This window comes from Agelaius tricolor, unplaced genomic scaffold (genome assembly GCF_023055355.1).
Source record: "Agelaius tricolor isolate 1412-34295 unplaced genomic scaffold, bAgeTri1.0.p SCAF_5, whole genome shotgun sequence".
Lineage (NCBI taxonomy): Eukaryota > Metazoa > Chordata > Aves > Passeriformes > Icteridae > Agelaius > Agelaius tricolor.
In genome coordinates this window covers 37907694-37923960 of record NW_027269265.1, presented here as the reverse complement: position 1 = coordinate 37923960, position 16267 = coordinate 37907694, and the positions used below count along the sequence as shown (strand labels likewise).

General features: G+C 38.5%; 1 protein-coding gene across 9 annotated transcripts in view; it reads right to left on the bottom strand.

The window, feature by feature from the left end:
- INO80 (INO80 complex ATPase subunit) overlaps positions 1-16267 on the bottom strand; it is a 62426-nt gene that overhangs the window by 11523 nt on the left and 34636 nt on the right. For all 9 annotated transcript variants that reach the window (XM_071427362.1, XM_071427365.1, XM_071427366.1 and 6 more), the window contains 4 exons: positions 14364-14504; positions 9302-9527; positions 3956-4083; positions 205-299 (listed from right to left, as the gene is read on the bottom strand). In XM_071427362.1, the coding sequence (XP_071283463.1) occupies positions 205-299; positions 3956-4083; positions 9302-9527; positions 14364-14504 (590 nt within the window). The remainder of the gene's footprint in view (positions 1-204; positions 300-3955; positions 4084-9301; positions 9528-14363; positions 14505-16267) is intronic.

Genomic DNA, 16267 nt, shown 5'->3' with positions numbered 1-16267 from the left:
AAACTGCTTCCAGTACCCTTTCACAGATTCATATCAAAACCACTGACGACTGGTCAGCAAACCATCAAGAAACTGTTTCAGATAAATGAGGTCAATTTGATATAAAGAAAGGTAAGTGCAAATTTCATTTATTTCCATTACATCTTACATCAATTTCCTAGGTACATGTATTTTAGCACGAACACATCTTGCAAACTACATTACCTGTTCTGAAAATCTGCTACCATGTCCCTTCGCTCAGAAATCTTTGAAGAGCCATCCAATCTCATGTAGGTATGTTTCCTATAAACCATGTATTCCTGCAAAAAACATGCACAAAAAAAATACAGTTGTTCTTGAAACTGTTCCGTCTTGATTCTTGCAGAGCCCCTCGCCACACACAATAAAAACAGGATTGCTAATTATAACAAGGTTCCATAAACATCATTGACAAATGTTCTGTAAGCAATACTTGATAATAATACAATCCAGAAGTTAAAGCTACTTAATCATATCTCAGCTTCTGCCTATTTCATGTAAGACATAGATGACAATGTCAATTCAGAGCTGGAGATACATTTGCTGTACTGCAGACCTGGTACATGCCTTTTCCTATAAATAAAAAACTAAACAAAAATCACTAAAATGGGAAGTTTGTTTTCACAGAGTCTAAATTTTTACTAAATCCCAAGTTTTTACTGTGCAAGCAAACCTTTCCAAACAAACCAATTGCATCTGCTCCCTGTCGATTGTATATCATTTGACTGGTGGTTTTAAAAACCTGGAGCTGTATAATGTCTGTCTAGCCTTTATCTCAGCAGCGAAGAGCCTGTTAATCTCTTACATAGGAGAACACTGAACACTTACACTGGTGTGTGAGCCCACACAGCAGCAGAACTGAAACCATTGCCTGAGACACAAATCAAATGGCATCAGCTAGGAATGCTGATGAAAAAGCAAATGATTTTCCCACTGAGACACATTTTTCATGCTCTAAGGTTCTCAGCATTTCTTGATACCTGTGCAACTATCAACAAAATCTGAATTATAGACAAAGCTCAAATAACCACAGAGTTTCTCTGGAAAGACATCCTCTGGGGTGCTTAAACAATGGGATCCTTACTTGGCTGAAAAAAGGCAACACCTACTGGTTACACAAGTTAGTTTTAGCCATACTGGTGCATGAGTCTTTTTGAGATGCTGTGAGTGCAAATGAAGACAGAAAGGAACAGACAGTGCTTTAGCAGCAAGAACTGTTGGATTCATCTTGCTCCAAGCCACAGTGCTCAGCACACACAGAACTGATGTGCTGTGAGAAAACATGGCAGTGCTTGCACTCTAATGAACCTTCTGACAGAACCATGCCCAGTCCTCCTTTTCACCTATCCTTCAGGGCTCCTGATCCCTTTGTGTTCTGCAGAAACAGTGAAAGAGCTGCCATATTATAAGGAAACTGAGAAAAAGACTAATGCAGAGGACGCAAGCTTCAACATGAAGCAGGTGAAAAGAGAAAATGAGGTAAATAAAAGTGTGGAAATGGCCAAATCCAGACATGGATTACCTCCATGAAACAGAGCTCATGGCTAGTAGGATTTCTGGAGTACAACAACAGAAGTTCAAAGCAGAGAACAGCTACTTCACCACACAGACAAACAAATCCTAATTAACTATTAATTTATTCCATTTCTATGACAGGTTTCTGTCACAAACTAAAACCAGACAGATAGAGTTGTCAGGCACTATGCCGCCTTTTCTCCAGATTTGATAAATTCTTTTACTATTATCACAAGAACCTTTCCCTTTCATTTCTTTGTTACTGTCTTTATCTGCCTTTATGATGATTCAACCTTTTGATCTTGACTTAGTTTTCCCTCATCTGTTAACCATCTTTCATTATCTGTCTTCTAAAAAAACTTCAGCACAAACAGAAGACAACTTATTTCATTCCATCAGGTGCATTTATCCTTATTCCATACTTCAGACATTTTCACAAAGGCACAAAGTGCAAAAGAACAAGTTATTCTACACCTGCAGTACTGGCATTTATTCCCCCATGTCTGCAAACCAGCTTTGTACATTAGTCCTTAGCTGAGTATGGCAAGAATGCAGTGCTGCTAAAGCCAGTGCTCTTCTGGGCTTCCACAATGATACTTTCTCAGGAAAATGTTTTCCCTTCATATTACTTCTCAGTAAATAGAGAACTCTTCTGTTTTCATACAACTCATTAACTTGTGGTAGAGTATAACCAAGGCATTTTACTTCATGCAGAACATAATCCAACCCCTCATCTCATGAATACAATCTGATTCCCAATGAAACTTTTATAGAAGAAAGCAATCACATGGAGAGAAACAACCAAAATCTTAAAAAGTATGAAATACACATCTGCATGAAAAAACAATACTGAAATTATAATTTCTCCTCTTCTGTTGAAAGAAAATAATTTTCCTCTTTGTATTTATATCTGCCATTTTATAATGGCTGAACTATGCAACAGCTCTTCAGCTGAAGCTACATAAAACAAACATCATTTTGTAACTTTGTAAACAATGTGCTTTGTGCTCTCTGCCCTGCATAGATTCGGTTAGTGTAATATAGTCCAAATACTGTTAAAAAGGACATTCTGTGTTTTTTCATATTCAAGGCAGATATATTTTGACAGATCAGGAAAAAAATAGATATCTATAGATGCACAGCTTTTGCAAGGATTTTCTTATTAATGGAGTCCTTACTTGATTTTTAGCTTGCTTAACTTCAGCTTCTGTTACTTGGGTGGGGAAAAAGAAAAACAGAGGACTTAGTAGGTGGCTTATTTGGATAATAAAACACAAGTGAAGTTGAACATTCAAGAGATGGAATAGCAAAATGGTATGCTCATAAGCCTTTCAAATTGAATGCTAAGAGAAAAGACAGAAGCACTAAACACAGCTTTATGAGCTTCACGGTGTAATGCAGGGTATCAACAAACCTACACCACGTCCAATGTTTGCCAAAAGAAGAGGCATACAAAGCAATGCTAGGCAAAGTGCCAAAATACAGAATTGCAACCATGCAAGTTCTGTTTTTCCTCACAGCAGCAAAAACAAAATTCAGCTTGCGATTTGTTATTGAACTATTAACTGCTGACCTTAAAATACTCTCCTGTTCATACAGAACTCATGACTTAGGCAGCTATTGATTCAGGCTTCTAACTTTTTCTCTTCAGTTTATTGTGGAGAAGACAGTATCCTAGCTCTTTGATGGCACAGCTGCTCATCAAATAAAGATTTTTTTTTTTCTTCAGAGGCATAATGTCTGGTTTTAAATTATAAGTTATGACTTCATCCCTTATTTCTTTCCTATCCCATATGCCAGAGAACCTCCTAATGTTTATGAAGCTTCTGGAGAGGAATCAGATATTAGAGGAAAATTATAATGGTCTGTGAAATTACAAGCAATATAAACACTGTAAAATTTACCACTGTCCTCCCTCTTCCTTCCAATAAAAAGGCATGTAGGCATCAAATGAAAAAAGAAGGAAGCAGTTCAAACCAGAAAAAGAGGATAATTAAGCCACAGGGCAGTGCAAGTACCAACACCTAACAAGGTGTTAAGATGGAAATGAAGGAAGTCCATGGAAGAAGAATCCATGTTGGACAACTGAGTATATAGGAGGCACACTTGGTTGAGAAACCCCTTGAGCTGCAAACTGCTGGAAATTGAGTGAGTAATGGTGAAGTATCAGTATTCTTGCACTTATTTTCTGCATAACATCTGCTGTTATACACTGGCATCAGCAGAACACTAGGTTGAACCTTAGGTCTAACTTTGTATGGCAGTTCTTATATTCCTATATTAATGTATTAACCTCTGGGTATCCTCTGGTATAATAATTTTATTTAGGCTTTCTGCATCCAAATTATTGTACTTTCTCCAAAACAGTGTTGCTAAATCTCCATCTTCATAATTTGTCTTCTGTCAGCTATAGCTCTCCTACCTCCAGTAAGTCAATCATCCGTGTCATCTGGGAGTAAATGAGAACTCGGTGTCCTTGAGATTTCAGCCGTGTCAATAGAAGATCAAGAGCATGAAGTTTTCCACTGTCAGTGATCAGACTTTCTTTATCTAAAAAGAAATAGAAGAAAAGCAGGTAATTAATAAAGCCAATCCAGATACATGCCACAAGTTATCCTCTAAGTGTTCCTAGCACTTCACTGCATTATAATCTCTGAAGTAGGGAGGTGTGATGGGAGAAACTCCAACATCCCTTCTAGCTGATACTTAAAATCACAATGGTAACATTAAGTTTTGTTTGCTGGGATGGGAGCACACCTATATGCTCCATGTGGCAAAATCTCATTACAGACTGGTCTTAAATATGGGCTCAATCCTTTTTCTGGACAGCCATATCCCTCATCTAAGGTTTTATTCTGCCCAGATCAACAAGCACTAAATGCCTTGACACTTGAAGAAATATTTTCCACTACACACATGAAAATGCTGTCCTTTGCACATTTGCTGCTACCTGCTGCTGAGCTTTAGACTTATCCTCCAAAAATCAAACCCCTCACCTTCCCAGAAAAGAAGAACAGTTGTCCAGGTCACTGTAAAACAATCCCCTCACAGTACTGCCTTGAATTCTTCCCTGCCCTCTCCTTTTTTTCTTCTTTTGTTTTGTTTAAGAAATGTTTCCAGATGGCAATCTTTTCAGTCACTTCAGATTTTATACTTCATGTCCTGTCTATTTCAGCACTGCTCATGAAGTATTTTTCAGGAAGGAGATCTTCCTGTTTGTACATTCTGTACATAAACGTCAGTAAACAATACATTACTGTTGAAAGAGGATGAAGAGAAATTTTCTTCCAAAAAATTATCTGTTGGAAAGGCCATTGATGATTCTCTATTCTTCTGGATGTCTGAACTTGGGTTTACAGCCAAAACGGAAAGCTGACAACTGCAGATGGTGCAGGCTAGTACAGAACCCAAGGATTTTCAGCATGTCTAGCAGGTAATGTTCTCTAATGCCTAGCAGGTAACACTTTTGCACACTTCCTCCTACATAGAATGAATTAACTCATGGGCTGAAGAAAATTCAGCTTTCTGTAAGGCAGTTAACTGTCTTGCCTAATATCCCAATTAAAAAAAAAAAGTTATATACAAAATTAATTCTTCCATCTGACCACCATGTATTTTAATATAACCAAAAGCAGGTTCAGACTAGCAGAAGAGAGGAGCACAGATCACATAACAGCACTCCTAAAAAGGTCTTACAAGCACAGCAGGCAACACAGACCATGAGTACCAAAGTGATATGGTAGGTGTGCAGTCATGTGGCAGAGTAGTAAGCAATCCCTGCAAGTACAGCTATGGGCTTGCTGGGAAAAGCAGGATTGCAGTTGCTCTCTTTCAAAAGTATCTTTAGCTTAAATATAAATAATGGACTTGACGCTGGAATCTACCTCAGAACATCAGAAAATGCAACTGTCTCCTTTCTGAAATTGAAAAAATTGTGAGTTTCCATATGGTTTAAAACAATTAACTATTCCACTTGCTGTATAAAACAATGCTGCGAATGCTCTCTCCTATGGCAATTTTAGAGCCATGCACCTGCAATTCACTAGCTGAGAACCCAAGACAAGACAGGTCTGCTCTTTCTTGCTTGTCTGCCTATCTAGATAGTGACTGTATTTTCTCCTTTTGGCACTGATGATCTTGCTCTGTGTGGAGCAAGAACTACACCATTGCTTAAATTGTTGACAACTACCTTAGGGGATCCATTAACTGGAGAGCTGAGTCAAGGAAATACTGTTAGGAAAACTAGAGCCCATACATCAGGCTAGCATTTGTTCTAAGTACAACAGAATGTATAATGATGCACTCATCTCTAGAACAGCATTCAGTCTCAATTACATGTAAATCATTAAGAGTATCATGCATTCTTCTAAGGAAAACCAAATTTTCAACTTAGGCAATTAAGCAAAATGGAAATGAATTACAGCTACTTGGTTTCAAAAGACACTTATGGAAGCCAAAGCCTTTGTTCAACAGCAGTATTTACTCTTTATACAAAATGTTATTATTTCCTTTAATGATAAATACAGCCATGACATTCTGCTTTCATTCTAAGTGGTCAGCTTGCTATTTCAGAACAAATTATATTGAGTGAAGCCACATGAAAAGTCTAGATATATAATCTAGATATAGTGGGAAACTAACATGATTATTAACCAAAAGCTATCTAACTGGAAGAAAACTCAGAGAATCAACAGGGTCTGTTCAAAAGTTAGTGTTGACAGAATTAGATTAACATATTAGCAAGTTTCGAAAAGCAAAGTGCTATTGTTTTTCTCACAAAGGCACCAATAGGTAGAATTAAGCTTTGCTAACTGGAAATGATGCGTGTCCTCTGCTGCTGGCTCCTGAGGTCTCCATTGTGTAAGTTACTATTTTTAAATCGCAAAGAAATGCAAATTACAAGTAAAGAATTTATTTGCAGATGATTTGAAAAGTTAGCAACTTGTTAACAGTTCATAAGTCATCCAATAGCTCATCAGTAGAGCAGACAGCACTGGTGAGAAAGTTTTTGAAGTTTTTTTAGGAGAGCAAAACAGTACTACCAAAAAAGAGATTTATCATCTCTGGAAGAGAAAATAATTTGTCCTTAACCTGGCACCTTTAAGCTTGCTATCTTGATGCCATTGTTTTTTCTAAGATCAAGTATTTTTCCACGCTGAAAGCCTGCCATCTAGTGCTTCAAACAACAAATTCTGGAAAATGGTAGCAGAAAATGTGCTTTACTCATGCCATCTTCAGAAAACACCAGAATTATTCAAAAGAGAAAAAAAACCCCTGTCTTCCACCTCTAGTTTCTCTCACTTCTATTTCTAATTTTCTCTTACCTAGGAGAAGAAAAAAACTGTTACTTTTTAAAAGGGGATTTCCAAAATTTGCAGTTCTACATGTTTTTACATTTAATGATCAGCAACAACTCCAAATGACAAATTCTTCGGATTTTTCTTTTTGGTTGCTGTTTAAAAGGAGCTTTTAAAACTTTAAGTCAGATAGAGGTCCTGTACTGCAGTGTCCAAGAGCTCTCCATAGGACACAATTTTTAGGTTCTTCAGCACTTATGAAATGAACTAGAAAAAGGAACCAGACCAAATGGCTGTCAGTCTGAAAAAAAACCAAACCCAACTGCCTCCAGCCATGCTAGGATGTGGACATAAATTATCTACAAGGGGATACAGTGGGCCTGGGAAGAATAGTTACAAACGATTATGACTCAGAATAACCTTTGTCAGGAGCTCTGGCTGATGACTGTAGCTGGGCTCAGTGCTCTCTGGAGAATGAGAAAAAGTGCCTCTGGACATGCAAAAAGCAGAGGAAAGAGAGATAAAGCCTGGGTTCCAGTTGACACCCCTGGTTCCCCTCCTGACGGCACAATGGGGTCAGTGAGGAGCTAGCTGGCTCTCACAGTAAACAGCCAGCGAGGCCGGTGCTTTTTATCGATACTAAAAGGACTCAGACACTTCCTGCCATTTAATCCAGGACCATTTTTCTTTCAAAGAACAGGAAAAACCTCAAGAGATTCCCACAGTGATCACAGCTGAGCCTGCTGCCAGGGTACTGGGAATGCAGAGTCTGGGAGAGGATAGATCAGGGTTTAGGAGAGAGAGGTGTCCCCCTTTCCTCTTGTCACCTATTTGCCACAGACCTTCACAGCAACTGTTCCATTTGACATTTGCTACTTCAGCCTTGCAAACGGCTCCTTCAGCACATCACTCACTTTCTGTAAGGCACTGCGCCTGTTTCTGCACCTATGAACACAGCTGTCCTGTTGCGGTGTGTCTCTCTCCTCTTAGAGTAAGTTCAGGCTTGAATGCTACCTTCTACTTTTAAATTAAAACAAAACTACTTTGTCACCCCACTTCTAGGTCCAACACTTCCTAAATTAAGCCAGCTTTATGTAACACACTCATCCCAACCTTCTCAAGCAAGTTCTGTTGTGCTTTGACAACAATTTGCCCAACCTTGCACCTATCCTTTCACTTCTGAAAGCTTCTTGTACCCTACCTTTATTCCTCTAAAATTTTTTGCTGATAACAAAGTCCCCAGCTTAAAATGGAAGTCTTTCAAGAGAATGCAGCCCTGTCTCTTTTCTGCATTGGCTACTTTTCTACATATCTCTATCCATGTCCTCTATCTTAATTTATCTCTTCAATACTTCCCACTTTTCTCCTACAGAGATTCATTTTATTTTTCCAAATAACCAGCAAACAATTAAGAGAATTGCTGAAGAAATTATAAAATCATCAGCTATGACTGAGTATTAATGCAGTGCAAACTCATGAAAAATGGTTTCTCCATTTCTTAGGTACAAATCTGCATGTGCTTCAAATGACTCCAAACACTTAAGAAGATACCTTCTTAAACCAGACTGTAGCAAGCAAAAGGCCATTTTCCTTTTACTGTACTAACTTCCCCTGCCAAACATCCTTGACCCAAAAGGGTCTGGGAATAACTTTGCATCTGGCAGTGTAAGCTGTTTTTCCTCTTGGCTATCTGTCAGATCTCTAGTACTTTCTGCAGAATTCTGCTTGTTGCTCAGGACCATCTTCTGACAGCTAGAGCATATCTGGCCCATGAAAGTCACCACAGTACTGACAAACTCTATGAGATCTTGGATTACTTTAGTCTAATTCTAAGAAAAAACAGTACATTTATTTTACTGGTACACTGGTACCTTTTTCCCACTTTACAAGGAAATATGAGTAAGTCTTTATTTCAGTGGAAATTCAGTAAATCCCACATGCCTAATTTTCCAGACTGATTTCCTCTGAACTTGGTCCTCAAACCTATCCTTCTCATGGTAGACTGCTAAAAGTAATTCTACCCTTTTCACCAGGCAGACCAATAAAAGATCTTTTACGACAATATGAAGCTCTTCCAACACCTTAGGAGGCAAGGTATGTCTCGTAACTTTTCATGCAATCTTCCTATCTCCAACCTCAAAACAGTATTTGGTCGTGAGAGCAGACTGTGCTCTAGTAAGCAAGTCTATCTCTTTACAGTCATTTGGAGGACTGGCATGCAAAGAGAGGCTTGTAAGCATTAGAAAAACCTGTGTTAGATGTTTTCGGTATCCACTGGAGATTTACTTCAGACAGAGGATGCAAAATCACGGTGTATTTTAAGATACCAGGTTAACTTTCATTCAGAAGGAAAAATAAACACACAGATATCCTTAATCCTTCAAAAAGCCCACAGCCAAGCATAAACTACCACCAAATAACAGATGTCCTTATTTATCTCATCTCCATTCCACTTCAACCCCCAAACTTACCTGGTATCCTGATAAAAGACCAGCCGTTCTGAGGCCTGATCCCTAAGAGCCCTCCTGGATGCTCTGGGAAGAACTGGGAGCACTGCTTGAGCCAGTCAGCTGCAAGCTCAGGGGATCCATGGAGTACACACTGCTTTGCTTCCAGACTTCCTCCTTCCCTTAGTGCCCTGCGCTCGTATTCTGCACTTCGGTCATTGCAGTAGAACTCCAGTGGCACAGCTGTTACCTACAGGTAAAATAATAATAATCAATATTCTTGTTCACATTTCTCCCTGTCCCCAAACCCCCAGTTCAAGTACCTTACCACGGGATCAAATTTTAGAAGTCAAGTCATTATGAAATGTAGAAACAGAAAACAATCTTTGGTTGGGCTTAAACCAAGCAAAGATGCAACATCTCTCCACACCACAAAAAACACCATATGAACAACCAGGCACAGAAAACCTGCCTTTTGATAAACTATGACTTCTGCCAATTGCTACACAACTGATAGCAAAACTATAGGAGTAATATCCTTGCTCTACTTCTCCTTTTGCCAAGATTTATTTCTTTTTAGTTCCACCCTTCACAAGCAAGTATTTATCTCATTAGCAGAAATTACACATGTTGTCCTTAACAAAAATTTATGTGATAATTCAAAATTAGGGGAATTCATAGATTAGAAATGAGGAAAAAAGGAACAGCATATTTCTTGGGCTTTACAGTTGCTTTGAATGAAGTGGGCACAGAAATAGAGCTCTTTTTCTTGCGGCATTCTATGAATCCTATGCCCTATTACCTGTTTCAGTATATACAACCCAGCTGGACAAACCAGTGTTGCAAACACGGGAAGTGTGATTTCATGCCATGTGAGCTGTTCTGGAACAGCTCCCTCAGTGTAACTCCCCCTTTTCTGCCCCATCCACCCAAATCTGTACAGAGTGGAATGTGCACATGAGCCAAACAGCTGAATGCCAGTGGCTGCAAGGTGCTCAAGAAAAACTCTGTTCCAGCAGAAAAGGCTGGATTTTGTAAAATCTGCAGCTTTCTCATATCTCTCCCTTACCACAACAACCAAAAGTGAAACTGAGCCTGGTACACAGCAGGACGGACGGCTCTGCTGGATTTAACCTCAGATACTTCACCAGGAGTTAAATACCATGATCCAAAGTAAACACAATTACAACACTTTAATGCAAATATAAATGCAAAACAATTCACTGTCTAGCACAAAATTAAAAAAAAAAAAAACAAACCCAACAGATTACCAACTTCTTTCTACATTTTTTGAATGCAAATCTGTTTTGGGAAAACATTCTGGGGTGTTTACAAAATCTATTTATAACCAAGTTTACAAAAAAAAGCTAGTAGACGCTTTTACATACTATCTAAAGACTTAATAATGTGTTACAAACTCACATAGAAATGAAAGCAAATTTTACTATTAACAGCCTTACAATACAGGCTAGTAACAGTGAGATTTGAAATGCTGTGACATTTTCTTCACCAATGTAAGAAGCAAATGTATCATTAATTTAGAAGTCATTGTTGCTTTTATTTCAGAAGTACAATAAAAAAATCCCCCATGTACAGTCATGTAAGTTAAAAACATTGTCATGAATCCTAACAGTGCGCAAAATGACATTCCTTCCAGGACTGTGAAAAGCAATGTAACAAATGAACAACAGAGAAAATCAAGCTTGGGAGAGTTTTCACATGTAAAAGAGGCAAGTGGGGCTGCATAGGAAGAAACAGTACAGGAGGCTTATAGGTTTTAATGGTGAACAGTAAGCAGTGGACTTCCTGCAGAATTGAGATTAGTGTGACAATGGGACATCTGAAACATTAAACACAATAAAAGAACCATCTTTGTATGGCAGATGAAAAGCTTCTATATTTGAAGGGAGTTTAAATTTTTGTTCCAGTTTACTCTGGTGTGATAAAATTGCTATATTGAGAGTAACATATACAACATTGTATTATGCAAATGAAATATTTTAGCAGCTTGTCTAAGTGATAAGCAATAGATAGTTAATTATTACCAGTTATAAACACTGCCCTTTAGAACTGTAAGGTAAAGAGAGCAACCCATACCTCAGGACTGCCTGGTATCTTAGATATTGGCTGTATGTCTCTGCACATTTGTCAGCTAACTCAACAGTAACAGGTATTAAGCAAGGTTTCCTAGCTGGAACTGTGGCCCAGACCAGTTTCACAGGAATTCTTCTCATAGGAAAAAAATTAATCTCATAGAGACTTCTGTTTACAAGGGCCAAACAATTGTTTAGACAGATTATTGAGCACAGTTATAGCACTTAAACAAAAAACAATAAACAACAAAAAAGCATACACAATCTTTGCAATAATGGTAAAGCCATTGTTTTTCAAGATGTCAAGAGCTATTTTAATACCTGTCTACGGGTCTTACACATAACCACACAAAACACTGCAAAGTGAAACAGGGTATATTAAGACTGAACACATTTCCTCTACCTAAAAGGTACTCTTAGAGTTGCTGCTATCCTGTGCTGCCACCTGCAGTCAAAGCATATGTTTGACCTTTGCATAAAAGGGCAAAACCTCTTCCAAAATACAAAAAATTCAAAATGCAAGCAAGTTCTGTCACCTGAACACCGCTATAAACACTGTACATCACAAATGATGGTACAAACTTAGGTTGTTTAAGTTGTTTACTATGCACCATCACATTTCAGTTCACATTTCTACACTGGACAGACTGGAACAAACACTCTTTTCAAGCACAAACAACTTGCCATATTGATTTTCAGGACCTAGATTTTCCACCCCTAGGACAGGCAGCCACTACACACAAAACAGAGCAGACTAACTTCTGACACATATCCTATCTTCTGAAAAGAATACAGAGATTTGTACACAGGATTTCTACAAGACAAAGTCGGAAGATTCTACAAGCCATGTTTCAGTAACACCTCAACCTAAGGAAGAATTGGTAGGAGACAATCTTGACACAAACACTGTGCACCTCAGTGTTATTTCTACACTAACAAGAACTACTCTTCCTACATATCCCAGGCAAAACTGGTTGACCTCTGAGGACCCCAGACTATCTTTACCATCAGTTCCTTTTTTTTAGAATGCAGGCATATATTTCTAGGGTAGAGACTCCTGTATCATTTGCATGCCCTTACAAGTGAAAGCAAGACTTTTCTGAAATGGACAAAACAAAGTCTTTCATTTAAGTTTGTTCACTCTCCTCTTTATTTTGTCATGGCGCATTTTTTCAAATTTTTCTCCCCACAGGTTTGTTTTTCTGGTTTTACTAATAACAAAAGGTAGATTAATCTTCAGCATTAAATCCTCTTCTGTCAACACATTATTGTCAAACTGATTGATTGTAAGAGTCATGGTTCAGAAATACATCAAAAATACAGTGATAGGGATGTATGAATGCATTTCCACCCTAAATTAAACAAGTTAGTTTAGCTAAGGCAATTGTAAAATGCTTCCTGCATTTATCTTCATGCAAAGTTCACCTTTGAGACAGTGTGAGATGACCAAAATGGCTTCACACAATATTCCAGTGTGTAAGGAATCTATTGAAATTAAACCAAACAGTATAATTCAAAATTTATTTAATTAGCTTCTTAATGACAATGCAAGATCCATCCTCCAAGTTACGTTTTTTATGATTGAGACCTGTCTGTACTCACAAAAGCTGCCTGCATAGAAAGAAGACTTACTCCCTCCCCCAGCTGCTACATAAACATACACTCCTATTTCTATCATTTGCCCTGTTAACTTCCCAAAATTCATCATGGGTCAAACAACAGAAGACTATAGCTTCTGGAACATATGTGCTCTTTCTGCTCTTTCAGGTCTTATACACTCCTGCCAAAAGTTTCTAACAAGCATAAAATTAAATCTTTGTGCTCCTAGAAACAAAAAGCCATGTCTATACTTAATCATTTGATACACCAGCCAAACCAAAACAAATAACTTTTTTTCACTAGAATAAACTCAGATACAATTTCTTTTCACCTTTCCTTTAATTTGTAGCCTTCTAAGCCACTCTCCACCCTTTCTGCTGTAGGGGAGCAATTCAACATATTCTTCATCCATGATGCAAATTTAGGTACAAAGAAGGACAAATCAAAGGAATCTGAAGGCAAAGTGGCTTTCACAATTTACTCTAAGAATAACCTCTTGTTCTCCAGTGAGGCAGTAGATTTTTACAGAGAGGTGACATGTGACTTTGAGCAGTTCAGCTGGATTCCCAGCCCTTGAGCTGCTGACACAGATAAATTCAGCTTGAGCAGCAGCAGGCAAGTAATGAGCTTATTTGTGTGAGGTCCAGCTTGCCATCCACCCTTCCCCAAATGCAAAAGTATAACTGCACATCATTTTATGAGGCCTACAGCAATAACTTCAACAGTGATTAAAGAATATAACATCTGGATGGTCTGGTAATAAAATTGTATTTTGTCCAGTTTTGTCAAGATCCAGCAACATGGCAGGCAATAGCCATAGACCTAATGAAGGTCTCTTGTGTCAGCCAGGAAACTTCAACTGAAATAATTTCAAAATTAATTTAACAGATGACAGAGAACTCCATGCAGTAGCACTAAACATCCAAAAGACCTAGAAAATGCCAACTTGCAATTTGGTGATTCCTCTCTGGAGTGTAAGAGAGAAAACAAACACCCTTTTCAAAAAAGCATTGCTTCCCAGCTCATTTTTGTCATCTGAGTTGACCGAACAACCACCTCATTCTGTGGAGATGACACCTAAGTCTCCCCCTTGGATTATCAATTAATATTTTAATTTAATATCTCTTCCATAATTGCTTTAGGTATTAGGAGAGAAAGTGAAATCTTAGAACAGCTCCTGTTGGGTGCATCTTACAACTTTCCTTTTCCCCTCAGTACACATTACAGTCACTTCCCCTACGAAAAACCACTATTGAATACTGTAGCAAAAGGATATCCTCACAACAGTTTTACCCAACCAAAAGAAAGTAATATATCGTGTTCCTAAGACACAATTCTACCAGGGTTTAAAACACAATAGAAAATACATAATTTACAACTTAACTGGGACTTACCCGTGGACTGGCTATGCACAAGAAGGACGGTACCTCAGTCACCTGGCAGCATCGTACACATGAGGTAGCTGATCTCCTTCTATATATGACATGGTCTGAATAGCCAGTAACTGCTTTACAGTGGCTGCTGAACACAAGGTTCTGAAAACAAAATTAAAACAAAGAAGTTAATATCTATGAAGAAATACTACTCTCAAATCTTGTATCCACTCATGAGGAAGACAGACAAAGCACATTCTGTATGTATTTCTCTTTGAATAAGGAAAACTCTACACATCTTCTGTGGAGAATATGTGAAGAATCTTTGTGTAATTATCAGAACAATTAAATCCAGAAATGTTTGCAGTCAGAATAGATCATATCAATACTTGTCTTGATGCTCAGTTGGAACCAGAAACAAGTTTTTCTACCTTTGAACCTTTTGACCCTAGCTTTTCTAATGAAGGCAGTCCAGGAATATTCTAGTAAGTATGATGCTCAGGGCGTTTTCTAGCTATTCATTTATCTATTCTGAGTTAAAATTGAATTTTGCAGAGAGCATTATTCTGCACACAATAGGAAACTAGCAATAATTTTAGAAGCATTAAGAGGTATACCTCTCACTGCCATAGGACCACAGGATGTGGTAAATGGCAATTCCAGCACTTAAGTTCACTTAAGTAAAAGGTAAACAGGATCTCAAGTTTTGGTATTTTTTTGCCCCAGTTCCTAATGCACCAAAATTAATGGCATGCTACTTTTACTTTACAGAGCCTACCAATTTTATGAAATCCCAGTATTTGAAATTGTAAACATCCAGATACATGATAGAAGTAGACACCCTGTACAGCATGTCATACATTAGATATACGCATTTCTATGTATGTCAAAAAATGCTAGAAAACACCCACAGCAGGAGTCTATTATGGATAATGCATTCTGGGCCCTTTCATTTCCATTCACTGGGCAAGATGCAGATGGCAAGCACATATCATTTGGAACCTGCTGACAAGAGAGGAGAACAGTCTGTCAAATACATGCCAGCACTACCTGCACTCAACCATAGCCCCTAAGCACGTCCTTCAGCTGCAGCTAGCGAGACTCATGGGCTGGAGCTGGCAAAAATAAAGTTCATACTCTGACTGAACATTTCCTCTTCTATATATGAAAGCTGAGAGCTGAAAGCTGACAATAGTCTTGCAATGACACTCAGCAGAGCTAAAAAGTACAGGTCAAAGCTTGGCCCACTGGATAATATGAAGTGATCCCAAAAACAGGCTCTTACTCAGCTGACAATTCTTAATCAGTAATGCTGGCTTAAGCAACAACTGCTTCACATGTTTTCTCCGGTCCTCACAGAGCCCCTTCTTCTTGGCCAAGCTGTCTGTATTCATTTAAGATGCTGATCAAGATGAAAACAAACCCTTGCCCCTCCGCTCCAAGTGAGTTTTGTGACATGCTTCACCACCTGGTAAAACTGGCCACGTGCTGAAACAGTGTGGGAATCACAGGGCTGGAAATACATGCCTGTGGACAATGGATATGAATGCTGACTTACTCATATGAGAACAGAAACAGTGGCAACAGAGCACCAACTCTGCTGCTAAAAAGGGCAAGTCCTTTCCCATATTTGTGCCACTTTCTATGCTAATTTTGTCTCCTCTCCAGAAGCCTCTTTGGCTACACATCTGAGCAAACAAAAAATTCAACAGCCATGAAAATACAAGGTTTTCTGCAGTTGGTTCATACTAGATGTGTTGGGGTATGCCTGCATCAGCAGACACAGGGTTCCAGAGCTGAGAGTAAAGAAAGGACAGCAAGAGTCAGAGGGGGAAGAGTGAACAGCTGCTTTAGCTCAAAGTCTCTCTCTTCCCCACCCCTGGACACCACACTGGGAGTACAGCTGATTTTATGAAGAAGAATCA